Source organism: Lepisosteus oculatus, chromosome 27 (assembly GCF_040954835.1).
Source record: "Lepisosteus oculatus isolate fLepOcu1 chromosome 27, fLepOcu1.hap2, whole genome shotgun sequence".
Classification (NCBI taxonomy): Eukaryota; Metazoa; Chordata; class Actinopteri; order Semionotiformes; family Lepisosteidae; genus Lepisosteus; species Lepisosteus oculatus.
The window spans coordinates 7,024,984-7,049,336 of record NC_090722.1 but is presented as its reverse complement, the minus strand read 5'-3'; the positions used below and the strand labels follow the sequence as shown (position 1 = coordinate 7,049,336).

Below are 24,353 nucleotides of genomic sequence, written 5' to 3'. Positions count from 1 at the left end.
CTTTCGGACCGTCCCGGCAGATCGCTGTCGGAAGGGAGGGCTTTCGGTTCAGCGGAGGAAGCCGGTTCTGCGCCCGAGGTGATCGCTGCCCGGCCCGGCGAGCCGCAGCCCGGCGCCGCCCGGATCCCCCCCGGACCGCCCGCCCTGTCTCTCTCTCTCTCCCAGCGCCGCCCCGCTCTCCGCCGGCCGGTCCCGATGAAGGAAGCCGATGCCATCAAGCTCTTCATCGGCCAGATTCCCCGCAACCTGGAGGAAAAGGACCTGAAGCCCATCTTCGAGCAGTTCGGCAAGATCTACGAGCTGACGGTGATCAAGGACAAGTACACCGGCATGCACAAAGGTAAGGAGCGACACGGCTCGGCCCAGCCCGGCCCGGCTCGGCCCGGCCCGGCGGGGACGGTGACCGAGAGATAGCGCAACGCACAGCCCGGTCACTCTAGCATACGAGCAAGGTCTCCGTCTCACTATTCTCGGGCAAGCGGCACAAGCCTGATGAGCCGGTGCCATTTTAGTTTGAACGCCAACAAACGACACAATAGCGAAATATCCCGGCTGGTCGCGATTCCAGATGTGGAGCTGCTACACGCGTGACCAGATCACAGGTTGCTCCTGCGAAATCTCATCTGGGTGTGTCACTGTATGTGTGTCAGAGTGTGTGTGTGTCTGTGAGTGTGTGAGTGTGTGTGTGCCTGCAGTCTGAGCAATGCCAGTCCAGTGTCACAGGTGTCCTGTGTGTGTCTCTGTGTGTGTCTATGAGTGAGTGTGTGAATGAGTATGGGTGAGTGTGTGTGCCTGTGAGTGTGTGTGTCTGTGAGTGTGTGTGAGAGTGTGTGTGTGAGAGAGTGTGTGAGTGTGTGTGTCTGTGAGTGTGTGAGAGTGTGAGTGTGTGAGAGAGTGTAAGTGTGTGTGTCTGTGAGAGTGTGAGTGTGTGTGTCTGTGAGTGTGTGAGTGTGTGTGTCTGTGAGTGTGTGTGAGTGTGTGTGAGTGTGTGAGTGTGTGTGTCTGTGAGTGTGTGAGTGTGTGAGTGTGAGTGTGAGTGTGTAGCCTGTGGGTGTGTGAGTGTGTGTGTGTGAGAGTGTGGGTGTGTGAGTGTGTGTGTCTGTGAGTGTGTGAGTGTGTGTGTCTGTGAGTGTGTGAGTGTGTGTGTGTGAGAGTGTGAGTGTGTAGCCTGTGGGTGTGTGAGTGTGAGTGTGTGTGTCTGTGAGTGTGAGTGTGAGTGTGTGTGAGAGTGTGAGTGTGTAGCCTGTGAGTGTGTGTGAGTGTGTGAGTGTGTAGCCTGTGAGTGTGTGTGAGTGTCTGTGAGTGTGTGTGTGAGTGTGAGTGTGTGTGTGAGTGTGTGAGTGTGTAGCCTGTGGGTGTGTGAGTGTGTGTGTGTGTGAGTGTGTGTGAGCGTGTGAGTGTGTAGCCTGTGAGTGTGTGTGAGTGTGTAGCCTGTGAGTGTGTGAGTGTGTGTGTGTGAGAGTGTGAGTGTGTAGCCTGTGGGTGTGTGAGTGTGTGTGTGTGAGAGTGTGAGTGTGTAGCCTGTGGGTGTGTGAGTGTGTGTGTGTGTGTGTGAGAGTGTGAGTGTGTAGCCTGTGGGTGTGTGAGTGTGAGTGTGTGTGTCTGTGAGTGTGTGTGAGTGTGTGTGAGAGTGTGAGTGTGTAGCCTGTGAGTGTGTGTGAGTGTGTGAGTGTGTAGCCTGTGTGTGTGTGAGTGTGTGAGTGTCTGTGAGTGTGTGTGTGAGTGTGAGTGTGTGAGTGTGTAGCCTGTGAGTGTGTGAGTGTGTGAGTGTCTGTGAGTGTGTGTGTGAGTGTGAGTGTGTGTGAGAGTGTGAGTGTGTAGCCTGTGCAGTACCAGCCCAGTCTGTGTGAGAACGCTGGAAATGGCAGCTTCACTCTCCCTGTACAATACAGACACTCTACCCTCCTGTGACACAGCTGCCTGCATCCCAGAGATCAACAGGATCAGAGACTCCTGTCTCTTCCCAACCTTATCCCTGACTCCTGTCTCTTCCCAACCTTTATTCCGACTCCTGTCTCTTCCCAACCTTATCCCTGACTCCTGTCTCTTCCCAACCTTTATTCCGACTCCTGTCTCTTCCCAACCTTTATTCCGACTCCTGTCTCTTCCCATCCTTACCCTGACTCCTGTCTCTTCCCATCCTTATCCCCGACTCCTGTCTCTTCCCATCCTTACCCCTGACTCCTGTCTCTTCCCATCCCTGACTCCTGTCTCTTCCCATCCCTGACTCCTGTCTCTTCCCATCCTTATCCCCGACTCCTGTCTCTTCCCATCCCTGACTCCTGTCTCTTCCCATCCTTATCCCCGACTCCTGTCTCTTCCCATCCTTATCCCCGACTCCTGTCTCTTCCCATCCCTGACTCCTGTCTCTTCCCATCCCTGACACCTGTCTCTTCCCATCCTTATCCTAGACTCCTATCTCTTCCCATCCCTGACTCCTGTCTCTTCCCATCCTTACCCTGACTCCTTTCTCTTCCCATCCTTACCCTGACTCCTGTCTCTTCCCATCCTTATCCTGACTCCTCTTTCTTCTCCTGGTTCTCCTGGTCTGTCTCTGTCTCTTTCTCTGTCTCTCTAGTCCATCTCTCTAGCCCTTCTCTCTCTCTAACCTGTATCTCTTTGTAGCCCCTTTCTCTCCCTGTCTCTCTCTCTAACCTGTCTCTCTCTTTAGCCCCTTTCTCTCCCCGTCTCTCTCTAACCTGTCTCTCTCCGTAGCTCCTTTCTCTGTAGTCCGTCTCTCTCTAGCCTGTCTCCCTGTCAGAGAAGCCCTGAGTCTCTAGTGTGTCTCTGTGCTCTGTTTTTGTCTCTCATTGTGCTGCTCAGTAGTGTGAGCCTGTTTTGTGTTGTCCCTGTTCAGCGAGTTAAGCTGTAGTTTCTGGGCAGGTACTTATCTCAGTAGCCAGCTCAGAAATGAATTGCCTATCTTAATTAAATTGGTTGATGATTATTGTAATTTTGTGGTGTTGTTTTAGTGCTTGGAAAAGATGGTAGAGTCATGCAATTGGAAACTGAGCATCTACATCTACCAGCAGAGCAGGTACAGCACAAATCAGAGAGAGCCATAACTGTACTGTGCTGTGCTGTACTGTGCTGTACTATACTGTACTGTGCTGTGCTATACTGTATTATGCTGTACCGTACACTGTACTGTGCTGTACTGAACTGTGCTGTGCTGTAGTGTACTGTGCTACGCTGTACTATAGTGCACATTACTGTACTGCACTGTGATCTGAGGTACTATTCTGTACTGTCATGTACAATACTAACCTACACAGTTACCACGCACAGTACTACACAGTGCTGTACTGTACTATGCTGTGCTGTGTTACACGGTACTATAGTGTACTATACTCTTTACTTTACTGGGTTTCAAGTTACTCTATTCATTTTAAAATGTAACTATAAACCTTCATTATTCAGTGATGTCAGTTACATAATACAAACTACAGTCAACTTCTGCAATCTGCATTTTCCACAAGAGTTTCTCTCGGGGAACAGAGCAGTCACACTGCTCCACAAACCTGCACTAGGCGTCAACTAGAAAACAGCTGTCCGTCCAAACTGACTGGACGTGTGCTGTCTTCCGTGTGTCCATCTTCCTGCACACCAGCCATTCATTCTGGTAAAACATCCCAGAGCATCCCAGAACATCCGTCTGTATCAGCCAGTGCGCCAGTGCTCCAAACCAGCGTGCTACAGAGTGTGTCAGAGTGTCAGTCAGATACTGTCAGTCAGTGTACATCAGTACATCATTGACACATCACGGTCATTGTGTGAGTCAGAGTATCAGTCACTAAACCCAGCGATGGGTTTAGTGTGACTGTGTCAGTGTCTCAGAGTATCTGTCAGATTGTCAGTCAGATTGTCAGTCAGTGTGTCAGACAGTGTCTCAGTGTGTCAGTCAGAGTATCAGTCAGTGTCTCAGTGTGTCTGACAGTGTGTCTGACAGTGTGTCAGTCAGTGTCTCAGTGTGTCTGACAGTGTGTCAGTCAGTGTGTCAGACAGTGTCTCAGTGTGTCAGTCAGAGTATCAGTCAGTGTCTCAGTGTGTCTGACAGTGTGTCAGTCAGTGTGTCAGTCAGAGTATCAGTCAGTGTCTCAGTGTGTCAGTCAGTGTGTCAGTCAGAGTATCAGTCAGTGTCTCAGTGTGTCTGACAGTGTGTCAGTCAGTGTGTCAGACAGTGTCTCAGTGTGTCAGTCAGAGTATCAGTCAGTGTATCAGACAGTGTCTCAGTGTGTCAGTCAGAGTATCAGTCAGTGTCTCGGTGTGTCAGTCAGTGTGTCAGTCAGAGTATCAGTCAGTGTCTCAGTGTGTCAGTCAGTGTCTCAGTGTGTCTGACAGTGTGTCTGACAGTGTGTCAGCCAGAGTATCAGTCAGTATCTCAGTGTGTCAGTCAGAGTATCAGTCAGTCTCAGTGTGTCTGACAGTGTGTCAGCCAGAGTATCAGTCAGTGTCTCAGTGTGTCAGTCAGTGTCTCAGTGTGTCAGACAGTGTCTCAGTGTGTCAGTCAGTGTCTCAGTGTGTCAGACAGTGTCTCAGTGTGTCAGTCAGTGTCTCAGTGTGTCAGTCAGTGTCTCAGTGTGTCTGACAGTGTGTCAGTCAGAGTATCAATAAAGCTGTTTGAATTTGAGTTTGAGTGTGCCAGCGCTTACCTGCTGTCTCCTTGCCCTGCAGGCTGTGCGTTCCTCACATACTGTGCGCGGGAATCTGCGCTGAAGGCCCAGAGTGCTCTGCATGAGCAGAAGACACTGCCTGGGGTGAGTGCTGCCCTTCTCTACCTTCACATGTGCAGCGGTCTGATCCATTCCGGGTTTTACTGTGAAGTCAAACTCCCTGTGTGCAGAGCTCTGATCCACTCTGGATTTAACTGCGAAGTTAAACTCTCTCTCTACAGTGCTGTCGGGGGTGTGTGAGTGTCCCGGACTCCACAGGTACTGTAAGAGTCTAGAGCCCTGTGACTGGGCTGTGTCAGTGGACTGTAAGAGTCTAGAGCCCTGTGACTGGGCTGTGTAAGTGGACTGTAAGAGTCTAGAGCCCTGTGACTGGGCTGTGTCAGTGTCCCGGACTCCACAGGTACTGTAAGAGTCTAGAGCCCTGTGACTGGGCTGTGTCAGTGGACTGTAAGAGTCTAGAGCCCTGTGACTGGGCTGTGTCAGTGGACTGTAAGAGTCTAGAGCCCTGTGACTGGGCTGTGTCAGTGGACTGTAAGAGTCTAGAGCCCTGTGACTGGGCTGTGTGAGTGTACTGTAAGAGTCTAGAGCCCTGTGACTGGGCTGTGTCAGTGTGCTGGACTCCACAGGTACTGTAAGAGTCTAGAGCCCTGTGACTGGGCTGTGTCAGTGGACTGTAAGAGTCTAGAGCCCTGTGACTGGGCTGTGTCAGTGTCCCGGACTCCACAGGGACTGTATGAGTAGCAGCTGTTAGAATCTGATTCAAGAGTATCCTTCTGTGTGAAGCAGCTCCCTTTGTATATGTCTGAGGATTGAGGGGGGTGTAAGGTGATTAACATAGACAAAGACCAGGGCTGGTTCTCTCCCAGTTAAATGAAGACTTGAATGGAGTTATGGGAGGGGGTGCGATGAGCAGGGCAGCCTAAAGAGGAGTAAAGCACATCTGCAGGGTCTTGGAGGAGGGAGAAAGTGGGGGTGCGTGGGAACCGTCTGTCAATTCAGATAGAGACATCTGTCGCCCTAGCAGACCCCCCCAGCTGCCCCCTGCCCCTCCCCCTCCATTCCATTGTCCTGAATCTGCCCCCCTCCCCCTGAAACCAGCAGCTGATCACATACAGCAATTGCACTGCGATGCACTGTGTGCAGGACTAACTCTGGGTCCTGTAGGAAATTAGAGCAGGTCGCAGGTTCGAGTCCCAGTACTGACTCTGTGGGTCCTGTAGGTGTGACAGTGGGTCATGGTTCGAATCTCCAGCCAGCCCTGCTGTACCAGATGCCCGCTGGAGGGCTAATCAGTGATGGGCTATAGCTCAGTGTCCCAGCCAGGGGGCGCTGTGCTCTTGGTGTGTTTAAGAGCTCCAGACTCAGGTGGACTGAAACTGAAGCACCAGGGCAAAACCCATTCAGACACAAGGAGAACATGCAGACTCCACACGGAATGTTCCTACATGATTACCATAATCATGGAGGATCGAACCCAGGTCCCCAAGAGCAGTGAGCCGGTAGCCCTAAATAACATCTGTGCCAGTGAAAGCACGCTAGAGAAAGACAGAATAAATGAGTGTCCACCATGCTCTTAAGGCCACAGGATGCAGGGCACAGCGCTATAGGGAGACAGATGCACTGTCCTGCCCCACAGATGGGTCCAGGCTTAGCATTGGGCACACACACACACACACGCAGGCGCGCAGCACACAGACACGCTCTGGTGCAGACTGGAGTGGGGGAGGGGAGGGAGAGCGGCCTGGCTTTGGCAAGTTTGTTGCTAGGAAACAGCAGAGCAAGAGATGCTAGGTTGCTAGGTAACCACAGCAAGGCAGTGACCAATATACTCTGAAGCCTAGGAGAGGTGGGAGGATGAGGTGGGGGGTTGGGTAGCATATAGAGGCGAAGAGGGACTTGAAAGAATAGAGGGATGGAAGGATGGAGGGCAGGAGGAGAGAGGGAGAAAGGAGAGGCTCTCAGGTACATTGTGTGTCGGGTTGGGGGGGCAGAGAAAGGCCAGAATGTGAGGCAGACGGGGGGGAGGAAAGAGAAGAGAGGGGATTAGAGACAGAGAGAGGTCATGCTCCCAGATTAACTGTGTGCCCTCTGAGTCGCAGCTGCCTTTCTGAAGAGTCACTTCCAGAGTCACGCAGTCACCCCCCCCTGCAGCGCAGTGGTACGGCCCAGAGCTGTGTGGGGGCGGGGGGGGCAATGAGATTTGATTGGATAATCCGTAGATTTAATATTAGTTAATCCTCGCTTTACAGCCGGGGGGAGATTAACACTGTGTGTGAGTGTTGTGTGGAGCGTGTTGCTGTGTGAATTTTTCATCCCCTCTCTCCTCTCTCACTGCAGCGCAGACACTGAGATCCAGGCCCAGAGACTTTCAGTGTGTGATTGAGTCACTCGGTGTGTCAGTTTGTCAGCGTGTCAGTCAGTCAGTCAGTCAGTCAGTGTGTGAGTCTGTCAGAGTGTCAGTCCATCAGTGTGTCAGTGCATCAGAGTGTCAATCAGTGTGTCAAAGTGTCAGTGTCAGTCAGTGTGTCAGTCCATCAGTGTGTCAGTCAATCAGTGTGTCAAAGTGTCGGTGTCAGTCAGTGTGTCAGTCAATCAGTGTGTCAGTCCATGAGAGTGTCAGTCAGTCGGTGTGTCAGTGTCTATTGCCTGTGCTTTGGCAACACTATAATCCATCAGTCACACCAATAAAGCTCTTTGAGTTTGAATGTGTCTCTCAGTACGGCAGGGCTGTCAGTGTGTCTGTTGGCGTGTGTGTGAGTGAGTGTGTGTGCTGTAGAGGAGGGAGGATTTGTAGTGTGTACAGATGGCTGCCATTAATTAAACCTTTATTAGCATGCAAGTAATTAGAGGTAAATCTCTTGTGTGGGAGGAAAGGAGATATCATAATATAAATCTATTATAAAAGGCAAAAAACTGTCATTACAACATCAAAAATATCTGGTTTGTCCGGGAGTTAACAAGAGGTCTGGTTAGTGAGCTGGGGGGTCTGACTAGTGAGCTAGGGGTCTGGTTAGTGAGCTGGGAGTCTGACTAGTGAGCTGGGGGTCTGGTTAGTGAGCTGGGAGCCTGGTTAGTGATCTGGGAGTCTGGTTAGTGAGCTGGGAGCCTGGTTAGTGATCTGGGAGTCTGGTTAGTGAGCTGGGAGCCTGGTTAGTGAGCTGGGAGTCTGGTTAGCGAGCTGGGAGTCTGGTTAGTGAGGTGGGGGTCTGGTTAGCGAGCTGTGAGTCTAGTTAGTGAACAAGAGGTCTGGTTAGTGATCTGAGAGTCTGGTTGGTGAGCTGGGAGTCTGGTTGGTGAGCTGGGAGTCTGGTTAGTGAACAAGAGGTCTTGTTAGTGATCTGAGAGTCTAGTTAGTGAGCTGGGAGTCTGGTTGTTGAGCTGGGAGTCTGGTTAGTGAGCTGGGAGCCTGGTTAGTGAGCTGGGAGTCTGGTTAGCGAGCTGGGAGTCTGGTTAGTGAGGTGGGGGTCTGGTTAGTGAGGTGGGGGTCTGGTTAGCGAGCTGTGAGTCTAGTTAGTGAACAAGAGGTCTGGTTAGTGATCTGAGAGTCTAGTTAGTGAGCTGGGAGTCTGGTTAGTGAGCTGGGAGTCTGGTTAGTGAAAAAGAGGTCTTGTTAGTGATCTGAGAGTCTAGTTAGTGAGCTGGGAGTCTGGTTAGTGAGGTGGGGGTCTGGTTAGCGAGCTGGGAGTCTAGTTAGTGAACAAGAGGTCTGGTTAGTGATCTGAGAGTCTGGTTGGTGAGCTGGGAGTCTGGTTAGTGAGCAAGATGTCTGGTTACTGAGCTGGGGGTCTCATTGTGCAGCTCTGGATCAACAGCGATGGAGAGATCAGTAGAGAATGAGAGGAGAGGAAAGTGAGAAAAAAAGAGGAGATTAAGAGAGGAAGACACTGAGAGCTCGAGCAGTGGAGAAGGAACAGAGAGAGTGATGGAGAGGGGCGGGGGGCAGGGCAATTTCAGATGTTCTCCTGCTCCGCAGAGATCCCCCCCCCGGCCTGTGTTGATAAGAGCTGATCTGTTGCTCCCAGCAACCAGCATCCCTCATTGTTTATCTAGAGGCAGTCAGTGATGTCAGCACTGTTGCCAGGCAACCAAATGCAAGTGAGGCAGAGTGGGTGGTTGCCATGCAGAGCAACCTGCCTGTGCCATAACTACCCAGCACCTGGTGATTTCTCACTCTCTCACACAGACACACACACACACACTCTCTCACACACTCTCTCACACAGACACACACTCTCACACAGACACACACACACACTCACAGAGACACACTCACACAGACGCACAGATTTTGTGAGAGGCTTTGAAGGTTTTAGTAGCTGAATCGAGTCTTTATCCCGTTTCCACTCAAGACAAAAGAGATTAAGTTCTTGTACCTTTCCAGTGTAAGGACAATCCTTAGAGACCATGAATCCACCTGGTTGCATTTCTCTGGACTGTTTCTAGAACAGGAATATCTTTTTAGAAGAAATATGATCAAAATCTTTAATTTTCTAAATGCAGTCTTGGATAAGATATGTGAATTGTCTTTAATTTAAAAATAATTGCATTTTTATTTTTAGAAGTATAAATATATTTTTAAAGTTTTAAAATAAAGATACAGTAACAGGTCAGTTGCTGTATCTGAAGAACAGTCAGTAACTGCGGGTGCACAAAATACAGTTGGTGACTGTGGCTGTAATACATACAGTTGTTTTTCACTATGGCTGAAATTCAGTCAGTCACCGCATGTGTAATAAATACAGCTTGTGACTGTGGGTGTAATAAATACAGTTGGTGACAGTGGGAGAAATAAATACAGCTAGCGATTGTTGTAGTTATGATACAGTCAGTAACTGTGGGTGTAATAAATGCAGAAGGTGACAGTGGATGACTTTTGACTGTGTCTGTAATAAATACAGACAGTGACTGTGGTACTAGTAATACAGTTGATGACCACGGGTGTAGTAAATACAGTCAGTGACAGGGGGTGTAATAAATACAGACAGTGACAGGGGGTGTAATAAATACAGCTGGTGATTGTGGGTGTATTAAATACAGTCAGTGGCAGGGGGTGTAATAAGTACAGCCGGTGATGGTGGATGTAGTACAGTCAGTGCCAGTAGGTGTAATAAATACAGTCGGTGACTGTGGGTGTATTCAATACAGCTGGTGACTGTGGTACTAGTAATACAGTAGGTGACAGCAGGTGTAATAAGTACAGCCAGTGACTGTGGGTGTAATAAGTAGTCAGTGCCAGCGGGTGTATTAATACAGCTGGTGACTGTGGGTGTAGTAAGTACAGTCAGTGCCAGCGGGTGTAATTAATACAGCCGGTGACTGTGGGTGTAGTAAGTTCAGTCAGTGACTGTGGGTGTATTAATACAGCTGGTGACTGTGGGTGTAGTAAGTTCAGTCAGTGCCAGCGGGTGTAATTAATACAGCTGGTGACTGTGGGTGTAGTAAGTACAGTCAGTGACTGTGGGTGTAGTAAGTACAGTCAGTGACTGTGGGTGTAGTAAGTACAGTCAGTGCCAGCGGGTGTAATTAATACAGCTGGTGACTGTGGGTGTAGTAAGTACAGTCAGTGCCAGCGGGTGTAATTAATACAGCCGGTGACTGTGGGTGTATTAATACAGCTGGTGACTGTGGGTGTAGTAAGTACAGTCAGTGCCAGCGGGTGTAATTAATACAGCTGGTGACTGTGGGTGTAGTAAGTACAGTCAGTGACTGTGGGTGTATTAATACAGCTGGTGACTGTGGGTGTAGTAAGTACAGTCAGTGACTGTGGGTGTAGTAAGTTCAGTCAGTGCCAGCGGGTGTATTAATACAGCTGGTGACTGTGGGTGTAGTAAGTACAGTCAGTGCCAGCGGGTGTAATTAATACAGCTGGTGACTGTGGGTGTAGTAAGTACAGTCAGTGCCAGCGGGTGTAATTAATACAGCCGGTGACTGTGGGTGTATTAATACAGCTGGTGACTGTGGGTGTAGTAAGTACAGTCAGTGCCAGCGGGTGTAATTAATACAGCTGGTGACTGTGGGTGTAGTAAGTACAGTCAGTGCCAGCGGGTGTAATTAATACAGCTGGTGACTGTGGGTGTAGTAAGTACAGTCAGTGACTGTGGGTGTATTAATACAGCTGGTGACTGTGGGTGTATTAATACAGCTGGTGACTGTGGGTGTAGTAAGTTCAGTCAGTGCCAGCGGGTGTATTAATACAGCTGGTGACTGTGGGTGTAGTAAGTTCAGTCAGTGCCAGCGGGTGTAATTAATAGAGCTGGTGACTGTGGGTGTAGTAAGTTCAGTCAATGCCAGCGGGTGTAATTAATACAGCCGGTGACTGTGCCTGGGGACTGACTGTAATAAGGGTCCTGGGAGCCTGCCTGTTAGAGAGGAGGCTCCCGGGAGAGGAAGTGGCTCTGCACCCCCAGGGCCCAGCTATTCTGGTCCTTCCTGTTGCCCCAGGAGACTGGCTCCGCAGGGCTCTGCCACACAGCACGCAACAGAGTCAGGCACCGGGGCTGCAGACAAGCTGTCCGGCCTCTCCGGCGTTGTCACGATCGTGACTGGTCTTTGCTGCAGTGAGCACGTCCATCCCAGTGTGTCACTACTGCGAGTGTGGGTGTGCATCTTGTGTGTCAGAGTTTTTCTGAGTGTGTCTGTGTGTTGTGTTGTGTGTGATTGAGTGTCGCAGCGTGTTGCGATGTGCGTGAGTGTGTTGGTGTGTGAAGGGCAGCATGTGAACTGGCAGACGTAACTGTGTGTGTTGCAGTGGTTGTGAATGTGTCACAGTGTGTGAGTGGGCTGTACTAAGTATCACAGTGAGTGTAATTGCCCAACTATGAATCAGTCTATGCCTCCCTGACAAATTGCAGCAAATCAATTTCCCTATTGATTAACAGAACCTGTAATTAGTGCCAGTGATTAATTAAGGACTGCGCTAATCTGCTGTAAACACAGTGCAAAGACCAATCCTTCCGTCTCCTCTGTACTCTCTCTGCTCCCTCAGTCTATCTGCATGACTGTCTCACTCTCTGTGTGCACTCCTGCCTCACTCTCTGTGTGCACTCCTGCCTCACTCTCTGCGTGCACAACTGCCCCACTCTCTGTGTGCACTTCTCTCTCATTCTCGGCTCTACCTCTCTCTCTTACCTCAAAAGAACAGAAAGATTTTAGACAACCGGAGCCATTTGGCCCCTCCAGCCTAATTGATCTGAGGATCACCCAGCTATTTCTTGAAAAAAGCCAGGCTATCAGCTTTAACAACATGGCTGGGCTGCCTGTTCCAGACTCCCACCACTCTTTGTATAAAGAACTGCCTTCTGCCCTGATTCTGAAGCTGCTGTTTCTTGAAAGAAGCCTGGCTACAGCAGCCTGTTCCAGAGTATTCACATTCAAAGAGCTTTGTTTGCATGACCGATTTATAATAGTGTTACCAGGGCAATAACACTTAGCAGAACATTTTCAACAAAAACGTATTACTGTTTGAGAGGTTGTGACAGGAGATCACATACTGGGCTGTAGCTCTGTTGTTTCCTCCCCAGTAGGATTGGGAAATGTTCTGATTCCTCAAGGTGTGGGAAATTCTGGGATTAGTTTTTTTATTTTAGGGAAGAATGTTTGTCTAATCCCAGAACATTTCTTACTGTGCAGCAGAAAGTGCATCTCTGTCTCTGTTTCACCCTGCTGGCAGTAGGAGCACAGCCTGTCCTCTCTGGTCTGTCTGTGTCCAGTGTCTGTGGACAGTGATTATATCCTCTCTGGACAGCCAGATCTGTCAGTGTCCAGTGTCTGTGGACAGACTGTGGTCAGTGATTATATCCTCTCTGGACAGCCAGGTCTGTCTGTGTCCAGTTTCTCTGTCCAGGCTGTGGTCAGTGAGTCTGTACTGGTCAGGGTCTGTTTCTCTTTGCTGTCTTTTACCCTGGTCAGATACTCAGCTTGTGTGTACTGTCTGTTTAGGGTCCTGTAGCATTCCAGTTTGTGTGTGTGTGTGTGTGTCCCAGGCTTGTGCTGTGACTGCTTGACTATGACTGGTGTTGCTGAGGCTGGCTGGTGTCAGTGAGCTTCAGGACCAGCTGGCTGAGGGGCTCTGGGCTCAGCAGGGCCTTGTGCTGGAAGGAGTTCTGGTCACTGCTTTTAAGCAGAATTTCTTTTTCCCTCCCCCTCTCCAGTGTAATCCAGGATGGTCAGTAATCCCACTGAGCAAGATGGGCTCTTAATCCGATCAGGCATCCTGAGAAGAATCAGATGGTTGATGGAGGGACTGTGTGTGTGAGTGTGTGTGTACAGAAGTCATGCAGGATGAAGCTTTGCCTGATCAAATAGGCACCAGGTCATATTTGAACCCTACAGTCCAGAGATCAGCTCCTGATGGTGTTTTGAAGGGGTAGGCTGGACAGGTGCCCTGCCTGGAGTCAGCAGCTCGCAGTGATTTGCAGGGGACTCCCTGCCCTGATCGTGTTCGTGCTGGAGGTTCGAGCCCCCAATTCTGCCCCTGCCCCCACCCCCACTGTGTGTGATCCTGAACTGCAGATGGCGTGTGTCTTTACTGACACTGTCTGTCTTCTCTTGTAGATGAATCGGCCCATCCAGGTGAAGCCTGCAGACAGTGAGAGCAGAGGAGGTAAAAACACACCTGGGCACTGCCACACACACTGACACTGACACACCTGGGCACTGCCACACACTGACACTGACACACCTGGGCACTGCCACACTCACAGACACTGACCCACCTGGGCACTGCCACACTCACAGACACTGACACACCTGGGCACTGCCACACACTGACACTGACACACCTGGGCACTGCCACACACTGACACTGACCCACCTGGGCACTGCCACACACTGACACTGACACACCTGGGCACTGCCACACACTGACACTGACCCACCTGGGCACTGCCACACACTGACACTGACCCACCTGGGCACTGCCACACTCACTGACACTGACACACATGGGCACTGCCACACACTGACACTGACACACCTGGGCACTGCCACACTCACAGACACTGACCCACCTGGGCACTGCCACACACTGACACACCTGGGCACTGCCACACTCAGAGACACTGACACACCTGGGCACTGCCACACACTGACACTGACCCACCTGGGCACTGCCACACACTGACACTGACCCACCTGGGCACTGCCACACTCACTGACACTGACACACATGGGCACTGCCACACACTGACACTGACACACCTGGGCACTGCCACACTCACAGACACTGACCCACCTGGGCACTGCCACACACTGACACACCTGGGCACTGCCACACTCAGAGACACTGACACACCTGGGCACTGCCACACACTGACACTGACACACCTGGGCACTGCCACACTCACTGACACTGACACACCTGGGCACTGCCACACACTGACACTGACACACCAGGGCGCTGCCACACACTGACACTGACACACCTGGGCACTGCCACACACTGACACTGACACACCTGGGCACTACCACACTCACAGACACTGACACACCTGGGCACTGCCACACTCACTGACACTGACACACCTGGGCACTGCCACACACTGACACTGACACACCTGGGCTTGGTAACCTAGGAGTGTTCATGTGAAGATACACATGAACTGGAGGAGCTGGACTGAGTGTCTTTACAGTGACTCTACAGCTCTGATGATGATGAAGGAGTGTGAATGTCCAGCCAGCTCTGACTTGGCTCTTTATTCTTCTGAAGGCTGATCTTTGTGTCCCCCTGGTGGTGTCTCACTGCATTGCAATGAGAACTGTCAATTCAATTTCAAGGTGCTTTATTAGCATGACCGATGAGCAAAATCAGTTTTGCCAAAGCAAATAAAATTAACAAAAAAAATCTACAGACATTTACAACAAAGACATGTCATTAATATGTACATATACTGTAAACAGATGGAGCATTACTGGGAGACAGGCTCACTGTTCCTCAGGCTTCCTCTCTCTCTTTGCGATACTGTATTCAGTATCCTGGCTCTTGAAGTTGAAACTTCACCGCCAACTTCCATCTTGTCTCTCTCCCCCCCTTGTCTTCTTGTTACCTCATCTTCCTCTCCTCTCTCCTCTCCCCTCTCCCCTCTCCTCTCCCCTCTCCCCTCTCTCCTCTCCCCTCTCCTCTCTCCTCTCTCCTCTCCCCTCTCTTCTCCTCTCTCCTCTCTCCTCTCTCCTCTCTCCTCTCTCCTCTCTCCTCTCCCCTCTCTCCTCTCCCCTCTCTTCTCCTCTCTCCTCTCTCCTCTCTCCTCTCTCCTCTCCCCTCTCCCCTCTCTCCTCTCTCCTCTCCCCTCTCTCCTCTCCCCTCTCTCCTCTCCCCTCTCCTCTCTCCTCTCCCCCTGCTCCCTGTCTCTCACAGAAGACCGGAAGCTCTTTGTGGGGATGCTGGGGAAGCAGCAGACGGATGAAGATGTGAGGAAGATGTTTGAGCCCTTCGGGACCATAGATGAGTGCACAGTCCTGAGGGGCCCCGACGGCACCAGCAAAGGTGTGAGACTTGGGGTTCCCCCCAGCACCCCGACTGCCTGCTCGGCAGGAATTGTTGCCCGTTAGCTCCCTGCGGCCACCCGCGCTGCTCACCCCTCCTGCTCACCCCTGCTCACCCCCGCTCACCTCCTCTCACCCCCCCGCTCACCCCCGCTCACCCCTACTGCTCACCCCTGCTCACCCCAGCTCACCCCATTTCTCCCCCCGCTCACCCCCGCTCACCCCTACTGCTCACCCCCGCTCACCTGACCCATCCCCCCGGCTCACCCCCTGCTCACCCCTGCTCACCCCAGCTCACCCCATTTCTCCCCCTGCTCACCCCAGTTCACCCCTCCTGCTCACCTCCACTCACCCCTTCTCACCCCCACTTACTCCCCTGCTCACCCCTGCTCACTCTCTCTCCAGGGTGTGCGTTCGTGAAGTTCCAGACCCATGCAGAGGCCCAGGCCGCCATCAGCTCACTGCACGGGAGCCGGACACTGCCGGTGAGGAGCGCTGAGCACTGCTGTGTCCCTTTCTCCCTGTCTGTGTCTCTCCTTTCTCCCCTGTCTCCCTCCCTCCTCTCCGGACCACTGTCCAGTTTCTATGGCCAGGCTGTGGTCAGCGAGCCTGTCCTCTGTGGACAGCCAGGTCTGTCTGTGTCCAGGCTGTGGTCAGCGAGCCGGTCCTCTGTGGACAGCCAGGTCTGTCTGTGTCCAGGCTGTGGTCAGCGAGCCTGTCCTCTGTGGACAGCCAGGTCTGTCTGTGTCCAGGCTGTGGTCAGTGAGCCTGTCCTCTGTGGACAGCCAGGTCTGTCTGTGTCCAGGCTGTGGTCAGTGAGCGGTCCTCTGTGGACAGCCAGGTCTGTCTGTGTCCAGGCTGTGGTCAGCGAGCCTGTCCTCTGTGGACAGCCAGGTCTGTCTGTGTCCAGGCTGTGGTCAGTGAGCCGGTCCTCTGTGGATAGCCAGGTCTGTCTGTGTCCAGGCTGTGGTCAGCGAGCCTGTCCTCTGTGGACAGCCAGGTCTGTCTGTGTCCAGGCTGTGGTCAGTGAGCCGGTCCTCTCTGTGTGTCGGTGTGTCCAGGGCGCCTCCTCCAGCCTGGTGGTGAAGTTTGCGGACACGGAGAAGGAGCGAGGTCTGAGGAGGATGCAGCAGGTGGCCAGTCAGCTGGGCGTGTTCAGCCCCATGACTCTGCACTTCGGGGCCTACAGTGCCTACACACAGGCGGTGAGAGGCTCACACCCTGACACCCTGATTCACACCCACACTGACCACTCACTCCCTCACTGACACCCTGATTCACACCCACACTGACCACTCACTCCCTCACTGACACCCTGACACCCTGATTCACACCCACACTGACCACTCACTCGCTCACTGACACCCTGATTCACACCCACACTGACCACTCACTCGCTCACTGACACCCTGATTCACACCCACACTGACCACTCACTCGCTCACTGACACCCTGACACCCTGATTCACACCCTGACTGACCACTCACACCCTCACTGACACCCTGACTGACCACTCACACCCACACTGACACCCTGATTCACACCCACACTGACACCCTGACTGACCACTCACTCCCTCACTGACACCCTGACTGACCACTCACTCCCTCACTGACACCCTGACTGACCACTCACTCCCTCACTGACACCCTGACTGACCACTCACACCCACACTGACACCCTGACTGACCGCTCACTCGCTCACTGACCACTCACTCCCTCTCTGACACCCTGACTGACCGCTCACTCCCTCTCTGACACCCTGACTGACCACTCACTCCCTCTCTGACACCCTGACTGACCGCTCACTCCCTCTCTGACACCCTGACTCACAGTGTCACAGTGAAGCCGAGGGCAGCTGGCCCGCCCTGTGCCCCCTGGATCGGGCTGCACTGTGCTGATCCGTTGTGTGTGTGTGATTCCCAGCTGGTCCAGCAGCAGGCGCTGGTGGCCCAGACGGCGTACCTCAGCCCCATGGCCACGGTGGCCGCGGTGCAGATGCAGCAGATGGCAGCGCTCAACGCCAACGGGCTGATCGCCACGCCCATCACCCCCACCTCAGGTGTGTACTGCCCCCGGCCCCTCTCCCTGCCCCCCTCTCTCCTGCTTCTCTCTCTGAATCTCTCTCCGACTCTCCCTCCCTCCCCTCTCTCTCCAAGAGAGCGATTCCCATTGGTCTGCGAGGTGCTGCTCCCAGCTGCCACTCACTCTCTCTCCTGCTCTCTGATTGGCCCCCGTGCAGGGACGAGCACGCCCCCCACCATCGCTGCCACGCCCGTGCCGGCCCTGCCTGCACCAATCGGGGTGAACGGCTACAGCCCAGTGCCGGCGCAGGCCAATGGCCAGGCAGCGTCCGAGGCCATCTACACCAATGGGGTTCATGCTTATCAAGGTCAGTGCCCGCCCACAGCCCCCCACACGCTCGCAGGCCAGTCCCCCAGTGCGCCAGAATGATAACGCCCTGCTGCCCCTCCTGTCTGTGCAGCTCAGAGCCCGGCAGCTGCTGTGGACCCTCTGCAGCAGGCCTACGCTGGCATGCAGCATTACACAGGTGAGGAGAGGGCCCTGCCCGCCTGTCTGCCTGTCTGCCCACCTGTCTGTCTGTCTGAGTGTCCACCTGTCTGCTCACCTGTCTGTCTGCCTGTGTGTCCACCTGTCTGTCTGCCTGTGTCCACCTTTCTGCCCACCTGTCTGTCTGTCTGAGTGTCCACCTGTCTGCTCACCTGTCTGTCTGCCTGTGTGTCCATCTGTCTGCCCACCTGCCTGTCTGCCTGTGTGTCCACCTGTCTGCCCACCTGTCTGTCTGCCTGTGTGTCCACCTGTCTGCTCACCTGTGTGTCTACCTGTCTGTTCACCTGTCTGTCTGCCTGTTTCCACCTGTCTACCCACCTGTCTGTCTGCCTGTGTGTCCACCTGTGTGTCTACCTGTTTGCTCACCTGCCTGTCTGTCCACCTGTCTGCTCACCTGCCTGTCTGTCTGCCAGTGTGTCTACCTGTTTGCTCACCTGCCTGTCTGTCCACCTGTCTGCTCACCTGCCTGTCTGTCTGCCAGTGTGTCTACCTGTTTGCTCACCTGCCTGTCTGTCCACCTGTCTGCTCACCTGCCTGTCTGCTCACCTGTCTTTCTGTCTGAGTGTCCACCTGTCTGCTCACCTGCCTGTCTGCCCACCTGTCTGACTGTCTAGGTGACAGTCTGTCTCTCTGTGTGCCCTGTCTACCTGCCCTTTGCGCTGCTGTGAAAAGCTCTCTTCCGCTTCTTAATGGTTCCTTCATTTTGCTAGCGGCCTACCCAGCAGCATACGGCTTGGTCGGCCAGCCGTTTCCACAGCAACACGCAATCGTTGCCCAGCAACACCAGCAGCCCCAGCAGCAGCAACAAAGAGAAGGTGAGCTCACTTCTTATTCGTTCTCAGCACTGAGGGCAGCAGCCAATCACCAGTCCAGCTCAGGAAACCAGGAAGCGTGTCTCGGTGAGGAGCTGCTCTTGTCTCCCCCCGGGCGGTCAGCGTCTGGAGTAACCCCCTGTGTCTCCTGCCCCCCTCTCTCAGGGCCGGAGGGCTGCAATATCTTTATCTACCACCTGCCCCAGGAGTTCACCGACTCCGAGATGCTCCAGATGTTCCTGCCCTTTGGGAACGTTATCTCAGCCAAGGTGTTCGTGGACAGAGCGACCAACCAGAGCAAGTGCTTCGGTGAGGAGGGAGAGTGGGAGAGAGGCAGAGGAGGAAGGGGGAGAGAGGGAGAGGAGGACGAGTAGGAGAACGGGAGAGGAGGAAGAGGAGAGAGTCTCAAGAATGTTGTTTTAGAGGCTTTTTTGATCACTTGCTTTGTCTCCATCCCTCCATCCCTGTCTCTCTCTCCCTCTCTGTCCTCTCTCTCTCCCCCTCTCTCTGTCTCCCCCTCTCCCCCTCTTCCTCTCCCTCCCTCCCTCTCCCTCTCTCCAGGCTTTGTCAGCTTTGACAATCCTGCCAGTGCCCAGACGGCGATCCAGGCCATGAACGGATTCCAGATCGGAATGAAGAGACTGAAGGTCCAGCTGAAGAGACCGAAAGATGCCAACCGGCCATACTGAGAGAGGTGGACAGAGGTCAGTACTGAGAGACAGAGTGGACAGAGGTCAGTACTGAGAGAGAAGTGGACAGAGGTCAGTACGGAGAGAGAGATGGACAGAGGTCAGTACTGAGAGTGAGATGGACAGAGGTCAGTACTGAGAGCGAGATGAACAGAGGTCAGTACTGAGGACAGAGATGGACAAAGGTCAGTACTGAAAGCGAGATGGACAGAGGTCAGTACTGAGGACAGAGGTCAGTACTGAGATGCACAGAGGGGAGAGGAGGTCAGTAGTGAAAGAGGGGTGGACAGAGGTCAGTACTGAGAGAGAGATGCACAGAAAGACCAGTGTAGAGGGAGGGGACAGTATTAGATTAGATTAGATTAGATAAGACTTTATTGATCCCGAAGGGAAATGAACTATGGATGGAAAGAGGAGGGTGGAGGTGGAGTGAGGGAGAATGTGTGCATTTCTGACTACAGTGACATGTCTAAAGTGACATGGGGTGATCTGGGGATAAGTGTGACTCTCAAAAGGAGGAGGGGCCAAAAGACAAGGGGCATGTCACTCAGTGCTAACAGGCAAGGCGATTGGTCACCAATAGAAGATAGGGGTGTGGCAAAGTGGGAGGTGGGGCCTTTGTGAAAGATTGACGTGCCTCCTTAGCCAATAGAATTTTACGTGTCCCATAGGCATGACTGATCTTACAAACAAATCACCCCATGTCATCATGTGTATTGAAGCCGTATGATAGAAGTACGAGACGAAAAACTACAAAAACCCCTTTTTCCCTTTTTTTCTCACTGTTAAACCACGCCCAGCCCAGACAGGGTCCAATCATAAATCGAGACGACAGCGTCGCTATGACGTTACCCTAGCCAGCCATTAGCTGTCACGGGAGCCGTAGACCCGCCCCCCTTCCCCCCCTCAGGTGTAAGTTGGCTTGTGTGGTTGCCGTGGCGCTGCCTGGGTCGGCGTGGCGATTGGCCGTTGCCCCGAGCGACCAGTCATGCGGGCTGCATGACGCGTTGCCGTGGAGCGCTGGATGTGTTGGTGCATCTTCCTCTGCTCGTCCATCACTTTCTATGGCTGTGAGCGTGAAAACGGGCCAGCTGTCACTGTGGATTTCAATGTGCCTTGATCCGTCTCTTGGTTGGTTTATCAGCACAAGCTCTTCTGTTTCCTTCTCCGTCGTACGGCACCTCCTTTTGTTAGCGGTCACTTTGTTTTTTCGTTTAATTTGGTAATTCTGACTTGTGGCAACTCCTCTTCTTCCGATTGTCGTTGTTGCTGTTCTCACTGTGGAGCCCAGCCCTGTGAAACCGGGCAGCCCCAGATCCCGGGAGAATGCGTCCTGGAGACAGAACCGAGCCCAGGACGGAGCAGGCTCGCTCAGCTCCAGCCCCTGGGCGTCTCTGTCCTGGGGCGCGGACGGCGGTCTGGGGGCGCCGGCTTCGTGGGGCAGCGCTCGGTGTGACGATGAGGATGCTGTGTGTGAGACTGCTGGCACCTTGTCCCGAATGTTGCGCCCCTGTGATGTGTGACCTCACGCTGCTGGGCATCATGGGAGCAGCCCCCCACCCCCACAGGCCAGGAGCCGGCCCGGGGCAGGAGACCTGTCCCCTCTCTCGAGTGACCCAGGGCTGTCTAGACTCGTCTGCCTGACTGCCTGTGTGTCTGTGTGACTGTGTGTGTCTGTGTGTGTCTGTGTGAGTCTGTGTGCCTGCGTTACTGTGTCTGTCTGTCTGTCTGTCTGTCTGTCTGTGTGTGTGTGTCACTGTCTTTCTGCCTGTGTGACTGTGTCTGTTTGTCTGTCTGCCTGCCTGACTGTGTGTTTGTGTGTCTGCCTGTTTGTGTGTCTCTGTCTGACTGTCTGTCCATTTCACATGGCTTTCTCACAGTCTGACTGGACTGGAATGGACTGTCCTGGACTGGACTATATTGAACTGTTCTTGGGCATGTACTGGACCGTTCTGGATTGGCTATGGCTGGATTGGACTGGACTGCACTGGACTGATCTGAAGTGGACTGGTCTGCACGAGACTGAGCTGGACTGGACTTCTTTGGACTGCAGTGGACTGAGCTGAGCTAGACTGGACTGGACTGTGCTGCGCTGGATAAGTTGTACTCAACTAGGCTGTGCTGGACTGGACTATGCTGGACTGGACCAGGCTGTCTTGGACTGGACTAGGCTGTGCGTAACAGGACTGGACTGGAAGGTGCTGGAATGGGTTGTACTGAGCTGGACTGGACTGGACTGGACTGGACTGGAAAGTGTTGGACTGGGCTAAACAGGACAGGACCGGGCTGTGCTGGGTGGCCAGTCGGGGTGAGACTGCCTGCTTGTTGTGTCCTGTGTGTTGTGAGGAAGTGGCAGACAGGCCTGGACGCCTCCCTGCTGCCCCCTGGGCAGAGCAGGACCTCCCTGCAGCGCTGTGGCCCTCAGCCTGCTGTCAGGACCTGGAGCCCTGCTGCTCCTCGCTGTCTCTGCCACGGGATTCCCAGATCTCCACCCACAGTCATATCCCCTAGTCTGGATCCCAGTGCCCCTAATCTCACTATAACCCACTCCCCCTAATCCCTAACCCCACTCCCCCTAATCCCTATACCCCACTCCCCCTAATCCCACAGCTCCACCAGACAGGTTTCCCAGGGGCCACTGAAGGTCACATCTTAACGAAGGGGGTGGGGTTTGTGGACCTCAGTGGTCCATTAAAGAATGATTAGCTCTGAAACACTTACTGGCTATTTGTTAACGTATGTTTTCAGTAGAACCCTTAATGTTGTAAAACACTACCTGAAACCTGAAACACCCGAGTTCCTCTCCTGCCCTCACTGTGTACCCCATCTCCCCTTCTCCGCCCTCTCCCTCTGTCTCCCCCCTGTACCCCAGTGCCCCCCCCGTGACCAACACCAGCCTCTCTCTGGCCTGTGCTGTGCGGTGATGATGATGATGTCTGGTTGTCATGGTGACAGATGATGCCTGGTGCTCAACAGACTGCTGCTCTTGTCTCGGGGGATTCTGGGTAGCTCTGGCTGCAGGCACAAGGACAGCCTTTCAGGGGCCAGCGGAGCCGGTTCGCCCGCGGGTGGCTTTCCTGACTGCCAGGGTCGAGGAGGAGAGAAAAAAACAGGGGAAAAAACCCCCAGAAGAGACAGGGAAAGGGGCAGAGGCAGGAGGAAGGGAATCGGTTTTAGGACGAATCGACCTTAAGACACAACAGACTGTGCTCCGGCCCGGCCGCGTGAGCTACCCAGAACTCTTTGCAAGTCCTGCGAGAAACTGCATGCCGTTTGTGCTTGCTTGTGGATCCAGAGCTTCTAAAAGCAAAAAAAACAAACAAAAAAAAACAAAACAAATTGGTTTCATTAAAAAAATTGGGATTGTATGAACACGCGTCTGCAGGAGTGCGGGGCCGGGCTCTCGGCGCCCAGCGGTCCGGTCCGCTGCAGGTCCCACGGCGAGCGCCCCTCGGCCACGGGGCTGCGGACCCCGCGGCGGACCGGACCGCTGGGCGCCGGGGGTCCCGGCGGGACGCTCCCTGCGGCTCTGAAGTCTCGTTCCCGGGTCTGTGCCTGCTGTGACCGGCATGTCGGCATGTCGGCGGCGCGGACAGTGACACGCCGTCTCTCCCTCTCTTGCAGGTGGTTTTTTCTGGGGAGACACAGAAAGAAATGGAGGACACTCCTTCTGTCCTCCCCCCCCCCCCCCTCCACCCCCACTGTTACAGCTGACACCTCCAGCCAACACTGACATCCACCCAGAGCGCAGCTCTCTTACAGCCCGGCTCCCAAACACCTACGGGAACTGATCATCCACCATTTTTTTAAAAAGAAAGAAATTGATTACTTTTTCTTCACTGACCCCAAAATTTGGATCTGGAAATTCTCTGTCTCCTGCGCTCAGCACGGCGCCCCTCGCGCTGACGCTGCCCCAGCGCAGGAGAGATGAAGACGACAGTCTTCCCCCCCTGAAACCAGCACACACAGCCTGCAGGAGCCCTGGGCAGACACAGGGGGCGCTGTTCTCCTCCTCTGACACCTGCACTGTTGAGATAACAGCTCCTCTTCCACACTGCAGCCCCACAGCAGAGCTGAGGACTGACAACTCTCACTGACAGCACACACACAGCCTGCAGGAGCCCTGGGCAGACACAGGGGGCGCTGTTCTCCTCCTCTGACACCTGCACTGTTGAGATAACAGCTCCTCTTCCACACTGCAGCCCCACAGCAGAGCTGAGGACTGACAACTCTCACTGACAGCACACACAGACACAGGGGGGCGCTGTTCTCTTCCTCTGATCCACACTGCAGCCCCACAGCAGAGCTGAGGACCGAGGCAGCTCTCGCTGACAGCACACACACAGACTGCAGGAGCCCTGGACAGACACAGGGGGCGCTGTTCTCCTCCTCTGACACCTGCACAGTTGAGATAACAGCTCCTCTTCCACAGTGCAGCCCCACAGCAGAGCTGAGGACTGACAACTCTCACTGACAGCACACACACAGCCTGCAGGAGCCCTGGGCAGACACAGGGGGCGCTGTTCTCCTCCTCTGACACCCACACCGTCGAGATAACAGCTCCACACTGCCGCCCCACTGCAGAGCAGAGGACTGGCGCAGCGCTCACTGACAGCACACACACACACAGCCTGTGGTGAGCTGAGGACACCCTGGTCAACCACAGGGGGGCGCCACTGCGTGGTGTTGACCTGAGAGTGCCCTGGTCCGCGGGGGTGTGTCCTCTCAGACCCCTGGGCCGCAGTGCCTGCTGTGGCTGTGCCACTCCAGCCCTTTCCCTCTGCTAACAGTCCTGAACAGGGTCCGAACGCAAACCCCTACAAGAGACGTCCAGTCCAGTCAGCTCAGAGGCCCGTTAAGGTCTGAAGCGAAGGAGCTCAGCTGGAACCAGAACCCCGAGACCCAGGAGGGGACACTGGGCTCTTCCCAATGGGACCACGTGACCCGAGTTCACCCCGGAGATTATGGGGGTTCCCTGTCCCCCACACCCACGCATGCGCGCGCGCGCGCTGCGGCCAAACTGACCGCTGACCAGCTGCTCAAGCTGATGGCCTGCCGATTCCCTGGAATCCCGATCCCCTGGCCTCCACCGGGAATGAGGCAGGGAATGGGGAAAGGATCTGGGGGG

General features: G+C 53.8%; 1 protein-coding gene across 5 annotated transcripts; it reads left to right on the top strand.

Annotated features, from left to right (window-relative positions):
- celf3a (cugbp, Elav-like family member 3a) lies at positions 1 to 24,353 on the top strand. Of its 5 annotated transcripts, XM_069185500.1 has the most exons (14): positions 258 to 340; positions 2,973 to 3,037; positions 4,675 to 4,757; positions 13,227 to 13,275; positions 15,025 to 15,153; positions 15,558 to 15,637; positions 16,214 to 16,357; positions 17,080 to 17,215; positions 17,396 to 17,545; positions 17,639 to 17,704; positions 18,435 to 18,539; positions 18,702 to 18,845; positions 19,098 to 19,240; positions 22,850 to 24,353. In XM_069185500.1, the coding sequence occupies exons 4-13, from the start codon at positions 13,227 to 13,229 to the stop codon at positions 19,223 to 19,225; spliced, it is 1,131 nt and encodes a 376-aa protein (XP_069041601.1). In that variant the 5' UTR covers positions 258 to 340; positions 2,973 to 3,037; positions 4,675 to 4,757; the 3' UTR covers positions 19,226 to 19,240; positions 22,850 to 24,353. The 5 variants fall into 5 exon arrangements, with proteins under 5 accessions (XP_069041605.1, XP_069041604.1, XP_069041601.1 ...); XM_069185504.1 differs by lacking the exon at positions 2,973 to 3,037 and having other exon boundaries at positions 1 to 340; positions 15,028 to 15,153; XM_069185503.1 differs by lacking the exon at positions 2,973 to 3,037 and having other exon boundaries at positions 2 to 340.

Excerpts from the sequence above, each read along its gene's own strand:
- celf3a (XM_069185503.1), top strand. The coding sequence starts at position 196 with ATGAAGGAAGCCGATGCCATCAAGCTCTTCATCGGCCAGATTCCCCGC. Across the intron at positions 341-4,674 it reads GTACACCGGCATGCACAAAG|GCTGTGCGTTCCTCACATAC; the intron begins GTAAGGAGCGAC and ends CTTGCCCTGCAG. Across the intron at positions 18,540-18,701 it reads GCAGCAGCAACAAAGAGAAG|GGCCGGAGGGCTGCAATATC; the intron begins GTGAGCTCACTT and ends CCCCTCTCTCAG.